Raw genomic sequence first — 16,494 nt, forward strand, 5'->3', positions numbered from 1 at the left:
AAAGGCTGAATAATGAACAGCAGAATACATTCAGTAATTCTTTTTAATGTGTATAAGACTTCAGCTTTTGTTTCTTCAGTATGTAATAAAATGCTAATGACCTCATGAATGAGTTATTTTATCAGTCTCGACATGTGTGAGTAGTTTGTCTTGTATGTTGAGAACATTTTGACTGCAGTCAGTCTCACTGCTCATTGGTTACTGCCTTAGAAACGGACAGAGCAAGGGGAAGCTAGGCTGACCACTGCTGTAGAACGGTGACAATTTCTAACAGGAGTGTGCTGTGCTGGATGTGTAGGAATTGGGTGTTTGGGACATGGACTTGTTTAGGCACTTATATCTGTATATTTTTAATATCTATATATTTTAAAATAGCTTATGTTAGTATATTTTGGGTTATTTTCTATAAACTACATTTTTAAATGTCTAACTTGGAAGACGTACATTGGTTCAAGAAATTTTTATTAGGAATGAATGATTAAAGATTGTAAATTAGGAGATGAGAAAATATGTAGATAACAACAAAGAATGCTTTGGGAAAATGTGATCAGAACAGTATGAAGTCGCAGAGGTTGGAGGGGATAGTCTGTACATCTGCACCTTGTTACACTGACTGGGAAGACACTAAATCATCTGCTCTGGTCCTCGAGTGTCTTGCAAAGGCCTATTCATGTCCCATCTCATGTCTCCCATCTTCACCAGAAGCCCTGTGACTTTTAAACTTATATTGGGCTCTGTTTCCAGTGGGAAAATAAGATTCAGAAGATTTAAAAGTATGCCAAGGGTGAGAAGCTGGCCTGACTGGGGCAGTGCAGACCCTCAGTCCAAAGCAGCTCTGTTCTTCCTCTATTGGAGACTCTCCAGTGTTTTCTGGCTTAGCTTATGAAATCCTAGTTTTTCAGAATGAAAAATACAACTTTTTTCAATATTAGGCAAAATTATATATATATGTATATATACATATATGTGTATATGTATATATGTATACATATATTGTATATACATATATGTATATACACACGCGCACACACACACATATATATTATATATATATATTCTTCAATTATCATCTTATCCTCAGTATTTCAGTGTTACCTTGAGTATGCCAACATTATATGTATTTTATTTAAAAAAAGGTTAGGTACTTGGAACAGAAGTTTTTTGTTTTACCATCTTGTATTAATTTCAGCTGCTCATTTTCTTAAGTCATCATCTATTCTTACAAAGCCAAAGCTTGACAGGTGAGAAATGCTGTTGTCCCCACAGTAGTTTGTACCATCTGCTCTACATCCATCTCTTTGCACCACAGCTCCATGCTGTTCATCCTGTCTGGCCCCACAGGACTACTGCAAGATAAAGTCTTAATTTTTTTTAAAGTTGTAGGGCCTATGTTGAGGAAGGTCATATGAAACTAAGCCTGCAGTTTGTAGGTTAAATGATGCAATTATTTCAGTAGTGTTGAATGGTAAGAATTCTGTATGCATGCTCTTAATGTGAGAAGTCTGTATGTCACAGTAACCTAGATTCCCTAGTGGGTTAAGTACAGTTGAAGAAAGGGTACGTACTTTAGCAAATCCATTGTGGCAAGTATAGAAATTTGCAAGTCAAAAGATGAGTAGTTTCCATCCATCAGTAAAGTCAGGATGACATGTGCTATACATAATACGTAATTAGATGGAAGAACTGTGGCCCTTAGGATAGGCAAGAAAGGAAGGCACCTGCCCAGGGTTCCTCACTTGAGGAGTGCAGTGCCTTCCTCACTTGAGGAGTGCATAAGGCTGTTTTCCAGTTGGTTACACCTTCCTCACATAGGAGGAATGTATAGCCGGAAGTTTCTTCGGTCCTACCTGGCCCAAGGTCCAGACGAATCTCTCCCACCTGTGGTCCCACAACTGCTTATAAAATAATCACTCAGAGGTTTAATATTAATTACAAACTGTATGGCCTATGGCTCAAGCTTCTTGCTAGCTAGCTCTTTCATCTTGAATTAACCCATTTCTATAAATCTGTATGTTGCCACGTGGCCATGGAGTTACTGGTCTGCTGACATCTTGTTGGTCCTTCAGTGGCGGGCTGGCATCTCTCCTGACTCTGCCTTTCTCTGTTAATCTCTGCTTGGATTTCCTGCCTGGCTGTAAGCTCTCTTGCCATAGGCCAAAACAGCTTTATTTATTATCCAATGGGAGCCACACATATTCACAGCATACAGAAAGACATCCCACAGCAGGAATGTACAAGGCTAAGGTGTATGTACCTGGACTTTGCCTTCTGTTCTTCAACACCATTCTCCCAGGACCTGAAACCTTGAAATTCCCTGCCCAGTGGTCCAAATCTAGTTGTATCCAAGGAGTACCCAGGACTGTTGATGGAAGAACTTGGATGAGTTTGAACATCTGGGTTCATCCATCCATCCCTGTGTAAACCTCACATGTGATAGGTGAGGATAAAGAAAAGAGGGGAGAGTTGGGCTATAGGCCTCGGCTATCTCAATGTATGATATGTTTTCAAGATCAATACAGAACACATTACATGTGACAGTTTTTGGCTTATGTATAATTTTTTACTGTTTGGACATATAACAACTGAGTTTTTGGTTGTATTCTCAATATGGGGCCCAAGAAATATCTACAACAGTGGTTCTCAACCTTTCTACTGCTGTGACCCTTTAGTACAGTTCTTCATGTTGTGGTGACCCTTAACTATAAAATTATTTTCATTGCTACTTCATAACTGTAATTTTGCTACTGTTATGAATTGTAATATAAATGTCTATGTTTTCCAATGGCCTTAGGTGACCCCTGTGAAAGGATCATTCAACCCATAAAGGGTCATGACCCACAGGTTGAGAACTACTGTTGTGTATGAATTCTAGTTTTCCATTAAACATTGATTGCTAGTTTAGAGGCCCTTCATTTCCTGTGATCTGGAATAAATTTTTCTGCACCAAGTTACATACTATTAGATAAGACAGAGGGAAAGAGAGAAAAAAATTAGAATGAATGTATTACTAATCAATTCTAATTCTGTAAATACTATTTTCTGAGAGAGGAGATAAACCATTGTGAGTCTTTGGGGGTATACTCTTTATAGTCAAAAGAGAATTTATAAATGACAATGTTTTAGAATTTCTGTAACTAATCCTAATAAATGTTAATTGTTTTGTGTAGTATAAACTATTTTGGAAGCGTAGTTATTAAAATATTTCCAGTATTTATAGAAATGCTTGATTCCTTTCACTGAAATCAATATATGTCTTCATCTGTCACTTAGTAAAAGGTTATCTTTTATTTAATCATTTAAACAGGATGTTTTATGATTCATGTGTATGTACAATTCATATACACAAGCATAGAATGACATATATTTTTCTTTCTTTCATCAGAGTTGTTGCTAAGCCTACTTGACAGTGATAGTACTGTTAAATTCCAAGTACATAACTCTCAAATCTTTTTCATTGGGAAAGAAAAGACTTTAGAATGTGACCATCTTTATCAAATATTTTTCATATGTACAGTTAATATCATTGTAAATATAAAGCCTGAAATACGGAATTACTTACAAAACAAGTATAAGAAGAAATCAGATTTTAATTTCTTGAGATATGTTTTTAATGTGCTGTTACAGGAACGAAGAAAAACACTCATTTTGTTAAATTATTATATTATTCTCCTTTTTTCAAATTATAGATTTGTTTATATGTTTTATAAACTATCTTAGAAAATGAAATAAGAATAGCCTTGTAAAGTTAATGCGTTTTAGAGCTGTGTAGGCATTTTAATGAAACTGAAGTTCTGAAAGAGCAGAGTGGAGTGTTGGTTTTCATTTAGTGACTTAGTTGTATTGCCTTCCAGGTTTGTACTATAGAAAGTGCCAATTAATTTCCAAGGAAGATGTTACTCATGATACAAGGCTTTTCTGTCTGATGCTGCCTCCAAGTACTCACCTTCAGGTGCCAGTTGGGCAACATGTTTACCTCAAGCTCAGTGTCACAGGTAAGGGAATTAGGCTGGAGTAGGATGGGGGACATGTTCTTTTGCACAGTCATCTAAGTTACTGACCTTTCTGGGCACCTGGCTTTAATGTCAGGAAGCCTCTGGGTTTGTGGATACAGGAGTGTCAGGACTGTCTTTGCTATTGATAACCTGGAGCAGATTGCCTGCAGTGGGCAAGAGGGAGTGAGCACACCATAGTCCTCCACAGGAGTACCACAGGGAGTACCACGAGAAACAGACATGTGTCTGCTGTCTCCTAGGGGCTGCACCACTTATGAGATTGAGTCTATAGAATAATTGCACATGATTTCCTTATATATGCTGCCAGGTGAAGATGTTCAAAACTGTGTTCCTTGCTGTGTGGATTCTTTCTCCCTTATTTCATCCTAAATATCTTCATTTACTTATTTCACTTACCCCAATTATTACTATAGCCAACATTTCTTGGCCTCTTGAAGCTGCAGAATCCTTACTTCAGTCTGTGTTTGCATGGTCCATCTTGTAGACTCCCTGCTGGGATTTGGTGTAGGTGATGTTTCCTGATAATACTGTTAGGTTTTTCTCTTCATCATCACTAATGCCGATTGCCATTCATGAGCTGCTGTCTTCCTTAGCATAGTTCTTAACCCATGAGCTTTAAGTTACATATGAAGAAATTAGAGTCATGTGTGAAATTTTGGTCTTTCAAATGTTTGGTGACTCTTTTCTTTAGAATTTGGTTAAATCTATATAATTTATTTTCATTTTACTTTTAAAAAATAACACATCCCATGAGATCATTGGATTATTGTTCCTTTCATTCAGGTGCCAAAATAGAACATTATACAATTCAAAATATGTAAAATTAAAAATGAAATGCCTCCCTTTCTTTCCCTAGTGATCTCATTGGTGACCACTAACTGTTGCTAAATATGTGCTTATATTTAGAATTGTTCTGTCTTTATTATTAACACTTCCATGGAAAATTTTTGATGCCATTTTATTGTGGCCCATTACAAACCTTATATGTCTACCTAGATTCATTATTATAGATCATACTTAGTTTTTAAAAGATTGTCTGTACAGTGGTTAAGCATTGGTTTGTTAAAATTATAGCCTTGAATTGAAACATGGATATGGAGCATCTTGTTGGAGGCATATACACATTAATTTTAAACACACACTGATAACATCATAAAATTTTTGTTTTATGTTCATTAAGAGCTTTTTAAAAGTATTACACTTTTCTTTGTTTTGATTTTTTTTCCAGGTGCAGAAATAGTAAAGCCATATACACCCGTGTCTGAGTCCTTACTCTCAGACTTTAAAGAACCAGTTCTTCCCCCAAATAAGTACATCTACTTTTTGATCAAAATCTATCCTGATGGACTCCTCACACCAGAACTTGATCATCTTCAGATCGGTCAGTAATGTTGATTTGTAGCCTTGTTTGTACCATAGAGTGGATCAGAGACCCTCTGTTAGCTCCTGTGGGAGTATGTTCTGTATCTTAACCTCAGCATGTCTGCAGTGGACGTCATCTTCTCTTCGTCTGGTACTCCATGTCCTCTGTCTTCATTATTTGCAGCATCTCTGTTCATCTCTGCCCTGCTCTGGAGACTTGCTCGTTCCCCCAATCCAGTCAGCCGCCAAGTTTGATGTCGTCCTTCCTCCCAACCCTGTGCTCTGAAAGCAAGCCTCCAGCCTTTCTGTTTTGTCCTCTAACTGATCTCTCACATGGCTCTAACTGGTGTCTTTCTCTTCATCTGCATTTTCCAGTAACTTCTCCAAGTGCCTCTGAGGATAGACTTACTTTTAGCTGCTCCCCACTTTGAAGCCTCTGGTGGGTGGATCCTCTTTACCTGTTCTGCTCAGTTCCCCTGCAAGGCTTACAAGGACTGCTAGGCTCTAGATTTTGTGTTCCCTGCAGCCTCAGTTTGTTATCCTCGTTTCTGGGTTCCTCTAGGACTCTCATCTCGAATGCCCATCAGCCTTTCCTTTGTTGTATTCCTTCTTCTAAAGAGTCAACAGAATGGCACTTCCAATATGAAGCCCTCCTTCTCTGAATCACTTGCTAACAGTGGCTCATGCTCTGTTGTAAGAGTAAGCACACAGCTTGTTTGTAAGATTTGACATTTACAGGTAGCAATTGTCTTATTTCCAAGACCTAGCATGACAGTTGGCACATGCTAAGCTATCAGGAAATAGAGCCAGCAAGACTGGATAACAGATTCTCATGTCTCTGAAGATGCAAACACTTTCCTTCTTGTTTCTAACCCTTCCTCTGTGTTTTCTCATTTTTCTCTATCTCCTTTTGATACCTTTTGCCTTAATGGCAAAAATGTCCTTCCTCTTTCTCTGTCAGCATCAGCTCACCCTGGGGCAGCAGGGCAGCCTGTCACTGAAGTCTTAATGTTACTTCTGAAAGTCAACTTAGAAATCCTATAGTGTAATTGTCCCTTAGTACTGTTATTACTATCTTGTGGTGGAAAGCCAAAGAAATTCTAAGACCCAAACATTTTAAGATACAGTATTTGAAATAACTTCAAATGAACAGTTTTGGTTTTTTTATTTTTCAAGTTACAATGGAGATTTCTGAATGTACCCCTGGTGGTGGTATTCTTCTGTGAGGGGCATGTACAGTTTTTCTGTGAGGGGGATGTACAGTCCTGTCAACTGATCACCACAGAAACTGGGCACTCATTTTTCAACTGCCCAAGTACAGTTGGTTTCTGATCTTGCTGTTTTCATGGGAGTTAAGCTCATAAGGCTCTTCCTGTTTCAGCTGATAGGTCTTTTCAAATTTTAGTGGAGGAGTTATGCCACTACCAATGTACAACTTTAGAATACATTTGTTTCCGGTCTCTCTCCTGCTAAGCTTGGCCCTGTGGTTACTAACCAGTGTGTAAATAGCAAGTATCTATTCTCTACCTACCTTGTATTAATTGCTCATTAGTCTGATTATGGTGGTAGAGTCCCAACATACTTGGATATCTGATGATGGCCTCTGACACTCCTCTCAAACTCTGTAGATTGATGTGGCGTTCACAGGTGGAGTAGCCATCCTGTCACTCATCAGTGCTCTGTCCCTGTTTCCCTTCTAGCTTTTTTGTGTTGTTTTGTTTTCTGATTTTGTTTATTTCATTTGTTTGTTTAGGAGATTTTGTTTCTGTAAGCAGTCCTGAGGGCAATTTTAAAGTATCTAAACTCCAGGATGTAGAAGATCTCTTTTTGTTGGCAGCTGGAACAGGCTTCACGCCAATGGTTAATGTGCTCAATTACGCTTTGACTTCCATGTCCAGCCTCAGGTATGTCCCTTCTTTCTGATGACTGTTATTTGGGGGCTTCTTAGTGCAAGGCATTCATTGTATATGGGCAGTTCACCAGTGCAAGGCATTCATTGTATATGGGCAGTTCACTAGTGTAAGGCATTCATTGTATATGGGCAGTTCATTAGTGCAAGGCATTCATTGTATATGGGCATTCACTAGTGCAAGGCATTCATTGTATATGGGCATTCACTAGTGCACGGCATTCATTGTATATGGGCAGTTCACCAGTGCAAGGCATTCATTGTATATGGGCAGTTCACCAGTGCAAGGCATTCATTGTATATGGGCAGTTCACCAGTGCCAGGCATTCATTGTATATGGGCAGTTCACCAGTGCCAGGCATTCATTGTAGTGGACAGTTAGTTCACTTGCTCTCATAGCCCTCTGTCATTTGTTACTCTGCCTCCTCCTCTCCTGCTGACCATATACTGGTTGGTTTATAATCTGGGCTACCTAAAAGCACTCACAAAGTTCATTTCCACATGTGCATATTTTTAAATGTAATAGTGACTGTAAAATGAGGTTTCCTTTTTTCTTTTTAAGGAAGGCGAAGTTGATGTTCTTCAATAAAACAGAGGATGATATAATTTGGAGATGCCAACTAGAGAAATTGGCACTTAAAGATAAAAGGTACTGAAGCTGTTAACTCAAGTTTCAATTTTCCTCTATCCTGGGGCAGTTGAAGAAAGTGTGCCAGTAGCTGGAGCATGGTTGAGCATTGCTGACTGCTGTGGAGTCCCTTGGGTCTCTAGGAAGCGACATCTCTGTGCCTGTGCGGGAGATGCCTGGCTCACCCTTTCAGCAGCAGTCTTCATTTTGAGTTGACTGAGTTATGGGTATTACAGCCATGTCACGTGTTTTCTTTTGATGCTGGCATTATCAGTAGAAAGCAGATCTTGTCCAGCTGAACTCAAGGAGAAACAGTAGCCCAGCAAGAGCTTGTGTCGTTACAGAAAGAAGGAAACAGCATAGCACAGGCAGCAGCTGCAAGCAGTACAGATTCAAGAACATTGAGCTACGGGCCACCATACTTTCTAAAGCATTTCTACAGTCATCTATTTCTCAGAATGTCAGGACTTCCTAAGCTTCACAGACTATCTGAGGTGATTATTTATGTTCATATAGTGTCATAAAAGTCAAGTTACCAGTCCTTGAAAAGCCCGAATGCTCTTAGCGCCACCATCCCTAGGCCTGGGGATTCAGGTCCTTGACTGTCAGTGGGGCTCTTTGCTCTGCTCTCTATTACTTCCCACAATCCTCTGTCTCCTTGAGTGAATGGCTCATAAGTTAAGGCTGTGACTTGAACATGCTTAGCCTTGAAGCACTACTGTTCTTAACCTGGCTAAAGCCTCTGCCTGGGCATATTTGTTCTGGGGAGGCAGCTAAGAATGAATTCAAGAAATACAGATAACCAAATTCCAAGCTTTCACACTGGTAAACACTGACCAGGAAGCCTGTAGACCAAACCCTAGTTCCCATGTCCTCAGCTTTAAACCTTCCTGCTTCAGGGGCAGGAGAGCTGGCTCAGTGAGTAGAGCCCTTGTTGCTGTTGTAGAACACTCACATGGTGGCTCACAACCATCCATAACTCCAATTCCAGGGATCCAATGCCTCTTCTGACCTCCACAGCACCACACTCACCTGATGGATGGAGGTACATGCAGGCTAAACACTCATTCATATACAATAAAAAATAAATCTTAAGCCAGGAGGTGGTGGTGCATGCCTTTAAACCCAGCACTTGGGAGGCAGAGGCAGGTGGATCTCTGAGTTCAAGGCCAGCTTGGTCTACAGAGTGAGTTCCAGGACAGCCAGGGCCACATAGAGAAACCCTGTCTCGAAAAACAAACAAACAAACAAAACAAATAAATAATCTTTTAAAAATTAATTAAAAATAAACCTGATCACTTGAACTCTTCTTTAAAAATTGCTTAGCATCGTTGCCTATGCCTTTATCTTCAGATCCAAACAGTGGCCCTGCCTGCTTGCTTCACCCCACAGCTGTGAAGTTTGGAGACCATGTAAATGCTCTGGGAACTGCGGAGCCCTCTCTGGAGGGGTTAGAATGGGTTAGAATGGGCCCTCTATAAAGGAGAGAATGGTTTGCTGTACTAGAACCCTTGTTTTCCCAAACATTTAAAAGATTTTAAACAGACATGGGTAGGCTTTAAAATAAATAAATGTTTCTAGTAAATTTTTGACAGAAGTATTGTTAGGTTCCTTAAAGAGAAATTTTATAAAATTTAAGAGATTTATTTTAATGTCCAGACATTATCCCTTAGCCTGTTAATAAGAGTTAATTTTAATTAACTGTTATGAAGGAACGTGTACCTGTGAACATGTTTTTGTTTTGGTCTTCATAATTGGGTTGTTGGTTGCTTAGGCTGAAGTATTGAGAATTTGTTTTTACTCCTGCCTATGATTGAACCTAGCAGCTGAGTGATTCTCATTTAGTGTATCTGATCATAGAATATGTTTTGTTAACCCGAGGCCCCTGGTGCATCCGTCATCCTCAGGGATGCTTCGGTTTGGAGATCGGTTTCGTTGTTACTGTTTTAAAGATTTGTTTATTTTATGTGTATGAGTGTTTTTCTTGCATATATGTAGATGTACCACATAAGTGACTGGTGCCCAAAGAGGCCAGACAAAGGCATTAGATTCCCTAGAATTGGAGTTATAGATTGCTGTGGGATGTCTTTCTGTATGTAGTGAATATGTGTTGCTCTGATTGGTTGATAAATAGAGCTCTTTGGCCTATGGCAAGGCAGCTTAGAGGCTGGTGGGAAATCCAAGGAGAGAGACAGGAAGAAGAAAGGCAGAGGCAGAAGAGACACCATCCTGCCATCTAGGAAGCAGCATGTAATAGCACACAGATAAAGCCACGGTCACATGGCAACTTATAGATGAATAGAAATGGGTTAATTTAAGATTTAAGAGCTAGCTAGCAAGAAGCTTGAGCCGTAGGCCATGGCCATAAGTTTGTAAATAATATTAAGCCTTTGAATGATTATTTTATAAATGGCTGAGGGACTGTACGGCCAGGCGGTCTGGAGAAAACTTTTGACTATAACAGATGGTTGTGAACTGCCATGTAGGTGCTGGGGAAAGAATGGGGGGGGGGGGGTCCTTTGCAAGGGCAGAAAGTGTTCTTAACTGCTGAGCCATCTCTCTAGCTCCTGGAGAGTTTGTTGTTGTTTCTTTGTTTTGTTTGTGTTTGTGTTTTTGTTTTGTTTTTGATGGTCCCAGCTGGAGAAAGAGGGGCTACTGGCGTGTAGTTACTAAAGGCCAGGAACGGCTCAAAATGCCAGAAGTGTGGCCTGGGAAGCCCTGTATTGTACCATGATTTTTAATGATAACAGCATTGTGTTCTGTCTGTGAACATACCATAATTTATTTAACCAGCTGTTGCTGTTGGACATGGTGAGAAGTTCTTCTGTACTCCCCTAACTGAAGAGTCACAGGTGAAAGTGTTCTCAGGCTGGGAATACTTTCTGACCAAAGTCTTCAGCACAGAATGCTGTCCCGGCAGCATCATTTGATGTTGGTAGCACCCTCAGTTCTCCATTGGAATCAAGCAAGAAAGAAAGGAATCCCTGGCAGCTCAGGAATGGGTCACAAAGGACAGGTTGTTTTTATGCCCAAGGGAAGAACAGGCATTACTTTTTGAATTTCTGTGCTGTCTGCAGATTGCCCCAGCACACCCAGCCCAGTGATCCGTTCTTATGTGAAAGAGATGTGGACCTGCCCCCACTCTGGGTGAAGGACAGCAGCACCTTCACAGTGACCTTAAATGACCTGTGCTGCCTTTTCATTTTGTTCATTGAGTACCAGACTGTAGGGAAGGACCATTCTGTGACAAGTATGAAAGGCATGATAAGTGTATGCTGTGTACATAGGGAGCTCAGTATCTCACCATTGTCTCAGTAGATGCTTATAGAAATGATGCCGCTGGTTGGCTAGGCTTCTTTAAAAAGCCTACTAGTAAATGAAGGTTAGGAATGGGTATCCGCTGCAGATTAGAGCCTGTTTACTCTGATTTTATAGCTTAGCAATTTGATTGTAATGAAAGGTTCATTGGAAATACAGCCATAGAAGACAGTAGTGGGTTTGAAATGACAGACTTTGAGAACTCTCTTTTCTTTTCTTGTCCTAGATTTGATGTTGAATTTGTTCTCTCAGCACCTTCTTCAGAATGGAATGGCAAACAGGGACACGTGTCACCAGCTCTTCTCTCTGAATTTTTGCAAAGAAGTTCAGAGAACTCCAGAGTCTTCCTTTGCATCTGTGGACCAACACCATTTACAGATGAGGGCATAAGGTGAGCGCAGTCAGGGAGCTGGAAGTCTGAAGTGGAAGCTCACATAGAGAGCACTCAGCAAGCCCTTTGGTTCTGCCTGCCGTGCCAGCATACACTTAAAAAGCTGGGGTAGCTGTGAAAATAGTGGCGTTTCCAGTCTTCATACTAGGAGCAGGGGTTGGGGCCTGGATAACAGCCAGCAGTTAGTGTCCTCTGCCCATGGCTGTCAGTATGAACAGTCCCCAGATCAGTGCCACAGTCTCATTTGGGACATTGGGCTCTTGATCTCATCTTCTACCAACTTAATGTAAATAACTGAGTGAGCCATTTTCATTTCAATGTGGCTCTCCATCTTTACTCTCTGCGCTGTGTAGAAGTTGGTGACTAAACTACAGGGATCCATCCAGGTAGCAAGTCAAAATGAAGGTGTTAGATTGTACGACATAAGTGAGCAAGACCCCTAGTTGACCACACAATGAAAACCACCTTAGATGATCTGATTCTCTAAAATGACACTTAAAAATATTTGGTTAAATGCCCCCAGTGCTGGATTTTTTAGATTTTAAGTTCTCCTTAAATTTGTTTTGTATAAACCTAACATTTTCTAGATAATTTGAGTCTTATTTTATTGCAAAATTTATTTACAAAAACCCCTGACTCTGATTTTTTAAGAAGCATTTACTTTTGTAGGAAACCAAGGCTAAGTGCTACCCTCTCACTGCATTAGAGCTCTGGCCCAGGTGTCTCAGAGCAGTTTGTAGGCTACAGTGATAGGGTTAGGTGATGGAAACGTCAGACCTTCAGTGTGGAAAGATGACCACAGAGGGATCCGCACCCCCATCCTGTACATCTCCCCTCCTCCCCCTTGTTGGTGGCCCCTCGAGCTTGGGGCTGTGCCTTCCTCATTTTTGTTCCTTTGTTTCTACACATCATAGCCACTCCTCTGCACACCGGATCTGCACATTAAAGAGCAGGTTGTCCTGACTGTAGTGTTTTTAAATGCTGTAGCAACTGTAATCTCCTCAGCTCTTCTCTAAATGTTGCTTCAAAACTAATCCTGCACTGCTGACCTGGCTTGTCTAGGAGGCTCAGCAGAATCTTAACCATGCCCCGTGGCGCCCTGAGATTACCTAGCCTGAGCCAGCTACACCAAGCTGCCCGTCAAGGTGACTTGACCCAGATCAGTGTTTTCATTTCATAGAGTCTCCCTGTGACTTTGAGAGCAGACTCATTCCCCTGATGTCTTGTCCTTACCATCTTAATGGAGTGCGTCTTTCTTTGTTTTTGAGACCAGGTCTCAGTGTGTAGCCCTAACTGACTTCAAACTCAGAAATATGCCTGCCTCTGCCTCTGCCTCTGCCTCTGCCTCTGCCTCTGCCTCTGCCTCTGCCTCTGCCTCTGCCCCTCTGCCCCTCTGCCTCTGCCTCTGCCTCTGCCTCTGCCCCTCTGCCCCTCTGCCCCTCTGCCCCTCTCTCTGCCTCTCTCTCTGCCTCTCTGCCTCTCCTCTGCCTCTCTGCCTCTCTGCCTCTGCCTCTGCGATTAAGGAATACATCATGCCCAGCTAATGTGTCTTTCATATCAAGAATGGCAAGAGGCTCTTATTTTATCATAGTTTTGTTCTGTAAAATCAACTTCTTGCCATCCTTTCTTAGGACCTCCAGACTTCATCTCATGTCTGCTACATGCTGCACAGAAGTCAGTTCTCCGTCTTCTCCAGGTCCCCTGGAGCCATGGATTAAAATACTCTAGACATTGTGCTGGTGCTGCACGTGTGCAAAGCTGCTGTCGTCACTCCCTGGGCAGCACAGCAGAGCTATATAGCATTTACATTTTTTTCATTTATTGTAACTAATCCAGAGGTAAATGAAAGTATCTTAGGAGATGTCCGTACATAGGACACAAATACACTGCCATTTTACATGAGGGTGGTCAGGGTATGCTAACTTTGGTGTCTATGGCAGGCCTAAATCCAGTCCCTTCAGTATACCCTCTGCATTTCATTAGCACTTGGCAATTTGTGTAATAAAGGTTTAGAAGACTGTACTTTAAAAAACAAAATCAAACAATTTAGAATTCCTTGGCCAATAACATGCGTTGATCCACTCACTACCTTGCATTGAAGACATGGATATGTAGACTCAACTTTAGAGGCTCACACTGTCCTGTGATGAGACAGATTTGACTGAAATACAACTTGGAGCACCATAGATAGAGTCAGGTGCTGTCACCTGGGGGTCTGTGTTTTGAGGAGACCAGAGCCATGTGGTCATAAAGGACCTATTACAAATGATGGCTAACACCAGTCAGAACTGGGATTGATGTGCACACCTGTAATTCCAGTATTCTGGAGGCCAGGACAGCCTGAGCTATTTAAGTAGACCTTGTCGCAAAAGACAAAACAAACCAGAAGGGTGATAGGGATGTAGCTCAGTGTTAGAGTATTTGCTTATCATTGTCATTCATGGCACCACATACAAACTACCCCCCAAAAAAATGCAGTCAGAAAGTAGAAAAGGGCAGAGAGAAACAGATGTGTTAAAGGCATTCAAATGAGTAGGCTGTCTGGTTACAGTAAAGCCCTTGCCTGTGAGAGACAGTATACATGTCTAGAAAAATAGGGTGGGTTCCCAGAGTGAGAGGCTTGACTGCAGTGCCCTAACCCTGTGCTATGTGGGCTCTTTGTGTGGATGCTCCTGCTCTGCACAGAAAGGGCTCAAGAAATAATGATTATTTTCAGCAGCCACTTCTATGGTCTCAGTCTCTATTTGTAGGACTTTTCAAGCTGAAGTGTATTTCAGCAGTATGTTTTCCTACTTACTTAAAACTGTCGAGTAAAGGAAGGAAAATAAAGCTTTATTCTGCCTTTTCTATATGAACTATATTCCTTTATTCTGCCTTTTCTCTATGAACTGTATTCCTTTATTCTGCCTTTTCTCTATGAACTGTATTCCTTTATTCTGCCTTTTCTCTGTGAACTGTATTCCTTTATTCTGCCTTTTCTCTGTGAACTGTATTCCTTTATTCTGCCTTTTCTCTGTGAACTGTATTCCTTTATTCTGCCTTTTCTCTATGAACTGTATTCCTTTATTCTGCCTTTTCTCTATGAACTGTATTCCTTTATTCTGCCTTTTCTCTATGAACTGTATTCCTTTATTCTGCCTTTTCTCTGTGAACTGTATTCCTTTATTCTGCCTTTTCTCTATGAACTATATTCCTTTATTCTGCCTTTTCTCTATGAACTATATTCCTTTATTCTGCCTTTTCTCTATGAACTATATTCCTTTATTCTGCCTTTTCTCTATGAACTATATTCCTTTATTCTGCCTTTTCTCTATGAACTATATTCCTTTATTCTGCCTTTTTGTCTGTGAGCGTGTTGCTGGATAGCTACAGAGCCACAGAGCAGGTTTTCTTTCTGGAATCCTTCAGTTGATCAATGAAGAAAGAATGATGGAAGTAGACTCTTAGAATTTCATACATAGATCACCAGTGGGTGCCAGCATCTCATAAGAGAGGCACCATGTCTTCTGTGCCTCTTACAGTACCAACACTCTGTATAAAGTAGCCAGAAAGAATTAAACCTGGATGTGATGAAGTCCTAGTCTCCATCCGCTCATTATGTGTGAGGAATGAGAGGACACAGGGCCATGCTACTGAAGAATGCCATGAGAGTGCAGCGGAGAAGACTGTAGGGATCCACAGTAAAAACCCGTGGTTTCCAACCAGTAAACTGCAGAGTGTGTGTATGTGTGTGTAAGGGGGGGGGGGGGGCAGAAGGGAAAGAAGGATCTTAGAGATCAAATGTCTCCAAAGGCTTGTTTTTACATTGAGTGAGTTATAATTGGATCTTGACTCAAATCATTTAAACTTAGTGGCATTTGTGAAACTTGATAATTTGAATACTCATTAACTATCCAGTGCTGTTCAGGAATTGTTAAGTTTCCGGTGTGATTATTGTGTTTTTAAAAACCAAACACGACTTGAGAAAATGAGGGTATGTTGGCAAGCTTTGATCTCATGTCTCTATTTGTAAACACTTTCCCTAAAAATCATACACTTTCTGTTTTTCAGGTTGCTGCATGATCTTAACTTTTCCACTGATGAGATCCATGGTTTTACAGCATAACGGAAAGCTGCCATTGTCTTTTATTCAACTAGTTTATATTTGTGATTGCCTAGGATTTTTTTAAAAGAAGTTTTGTATGTATGAAAGGTTAACCAGGCTTCCATTTCTGGAATGAAGTCATGTGTCTTCAGTACAGGTAACTTGGTTTAGTTTTGTACCGTGACTTACTTGACTCCTGATGCCCGACCTGGAACGTCAATCATGGCAGCAGGTGCATACAAGAGCCTTTGTTATGAACTGCAAGTTTTCCTTCCCACTGCAATTGTATCACTGTTCTGCAGTAAACACCTTTATTTTATGACAGGATAGCAATCATTGGATCACTTTCTATGCTGCAAGATGTCTTCTGAGCAATAGAGATAAAATTGTACACTGCACTGTTTACTCAGGAATTGTTGGTGTATGTCCTTATTAATCTTAAAACATGGAATGCTGTAACTATTGGTGATCCAGTTCTGTGGGTGTCCATGGCATTGATACAGAGTACAATAAAATTATTCTCTCATACTTTGATTCCCTGTGTTGGACATGTGGCTGAAATGTAACAAATGGAGTGGCTTTCTTAAAGGGAATTTTATTTATGTATTTGTTTTGAGAGTCTCACTTTGTAGCTTCAGCTGGGCTGAAATTTGCTATGTTTACCAGCCTGGCCTGAAACTTGCAGCAATCCTCCTGCTTCTGCCTCCTGGTGCTGGGATTACAGGTGTGTGCTATATGCCTGAGTTTAAAGGAGATTTTAAAGACCCCAGTAGAGTTCACTTTCCAAGC

At 40.7% G+C, this 16,494-nt stretch overlaps 1 protein-coding gene across 4 annotated transcripts in view; it reads left to right on the top strand.

Annotated features, from left to right (window-relative positions):
* The window catches only part of LOC131915246 (cytochrome b5 reductase 4), a 58,904-nt gene extending 42,637 nt beyond the window's left edge, over positions 1–16,267 (top strand). Inside the window, exons 11-16 of one of the 4 annotated variants that reach the window (XR_009380300.1) lie at positions 3,852–3,992; positions 5,242–5,394; positions 7,129–7,279; positions 7,847–7,933; positions 8,257–8,406; positions 11,457–11,551. Coding sequence is in view for 3 of the 4 variants with exons in the window: in XM_059268326.1 (XP_059124309.1) it covers positions 3,852–3,992; positions 5,242–5,394; positions 7,129–7,279; positions 7,847–7,933; positions 11,457–11,621; positions 15,672–15,726 (752 nt within the window). In the remaining variant the exon portion in view is untranslated. Of the gene's footprint in view, positions 1–3,851; positions 3,993–5,241; positions 5,395–7,128; positions 7,280–7,846; positions 7,934–8,256; positions 8,407–11,456; positions 11,622–15,671 lie in introns of those variants that run through there. The other 3 variants (XM_059268326.1, XM_059268325.1, XM_059268327.1) reach the window with 3 other exon arrangements.
* Positions 16,268–16,494: the final 227 nt, after the last annotated feature.

Source organism: Peromyscus eremicus, chromosome 7 (assembly GCF_949786415.1).
Source record: "Peromyscus eremicus chromosome 7, PerEre_H2_v1, whole genome shotgun sequence".
Classification (NCBI taxonomy): Eukaryota; Metazoa; Chordata; class Mammalia; order Rodentia; family Cricetidae; genus Peromyscus; species Peromyscus eremicus.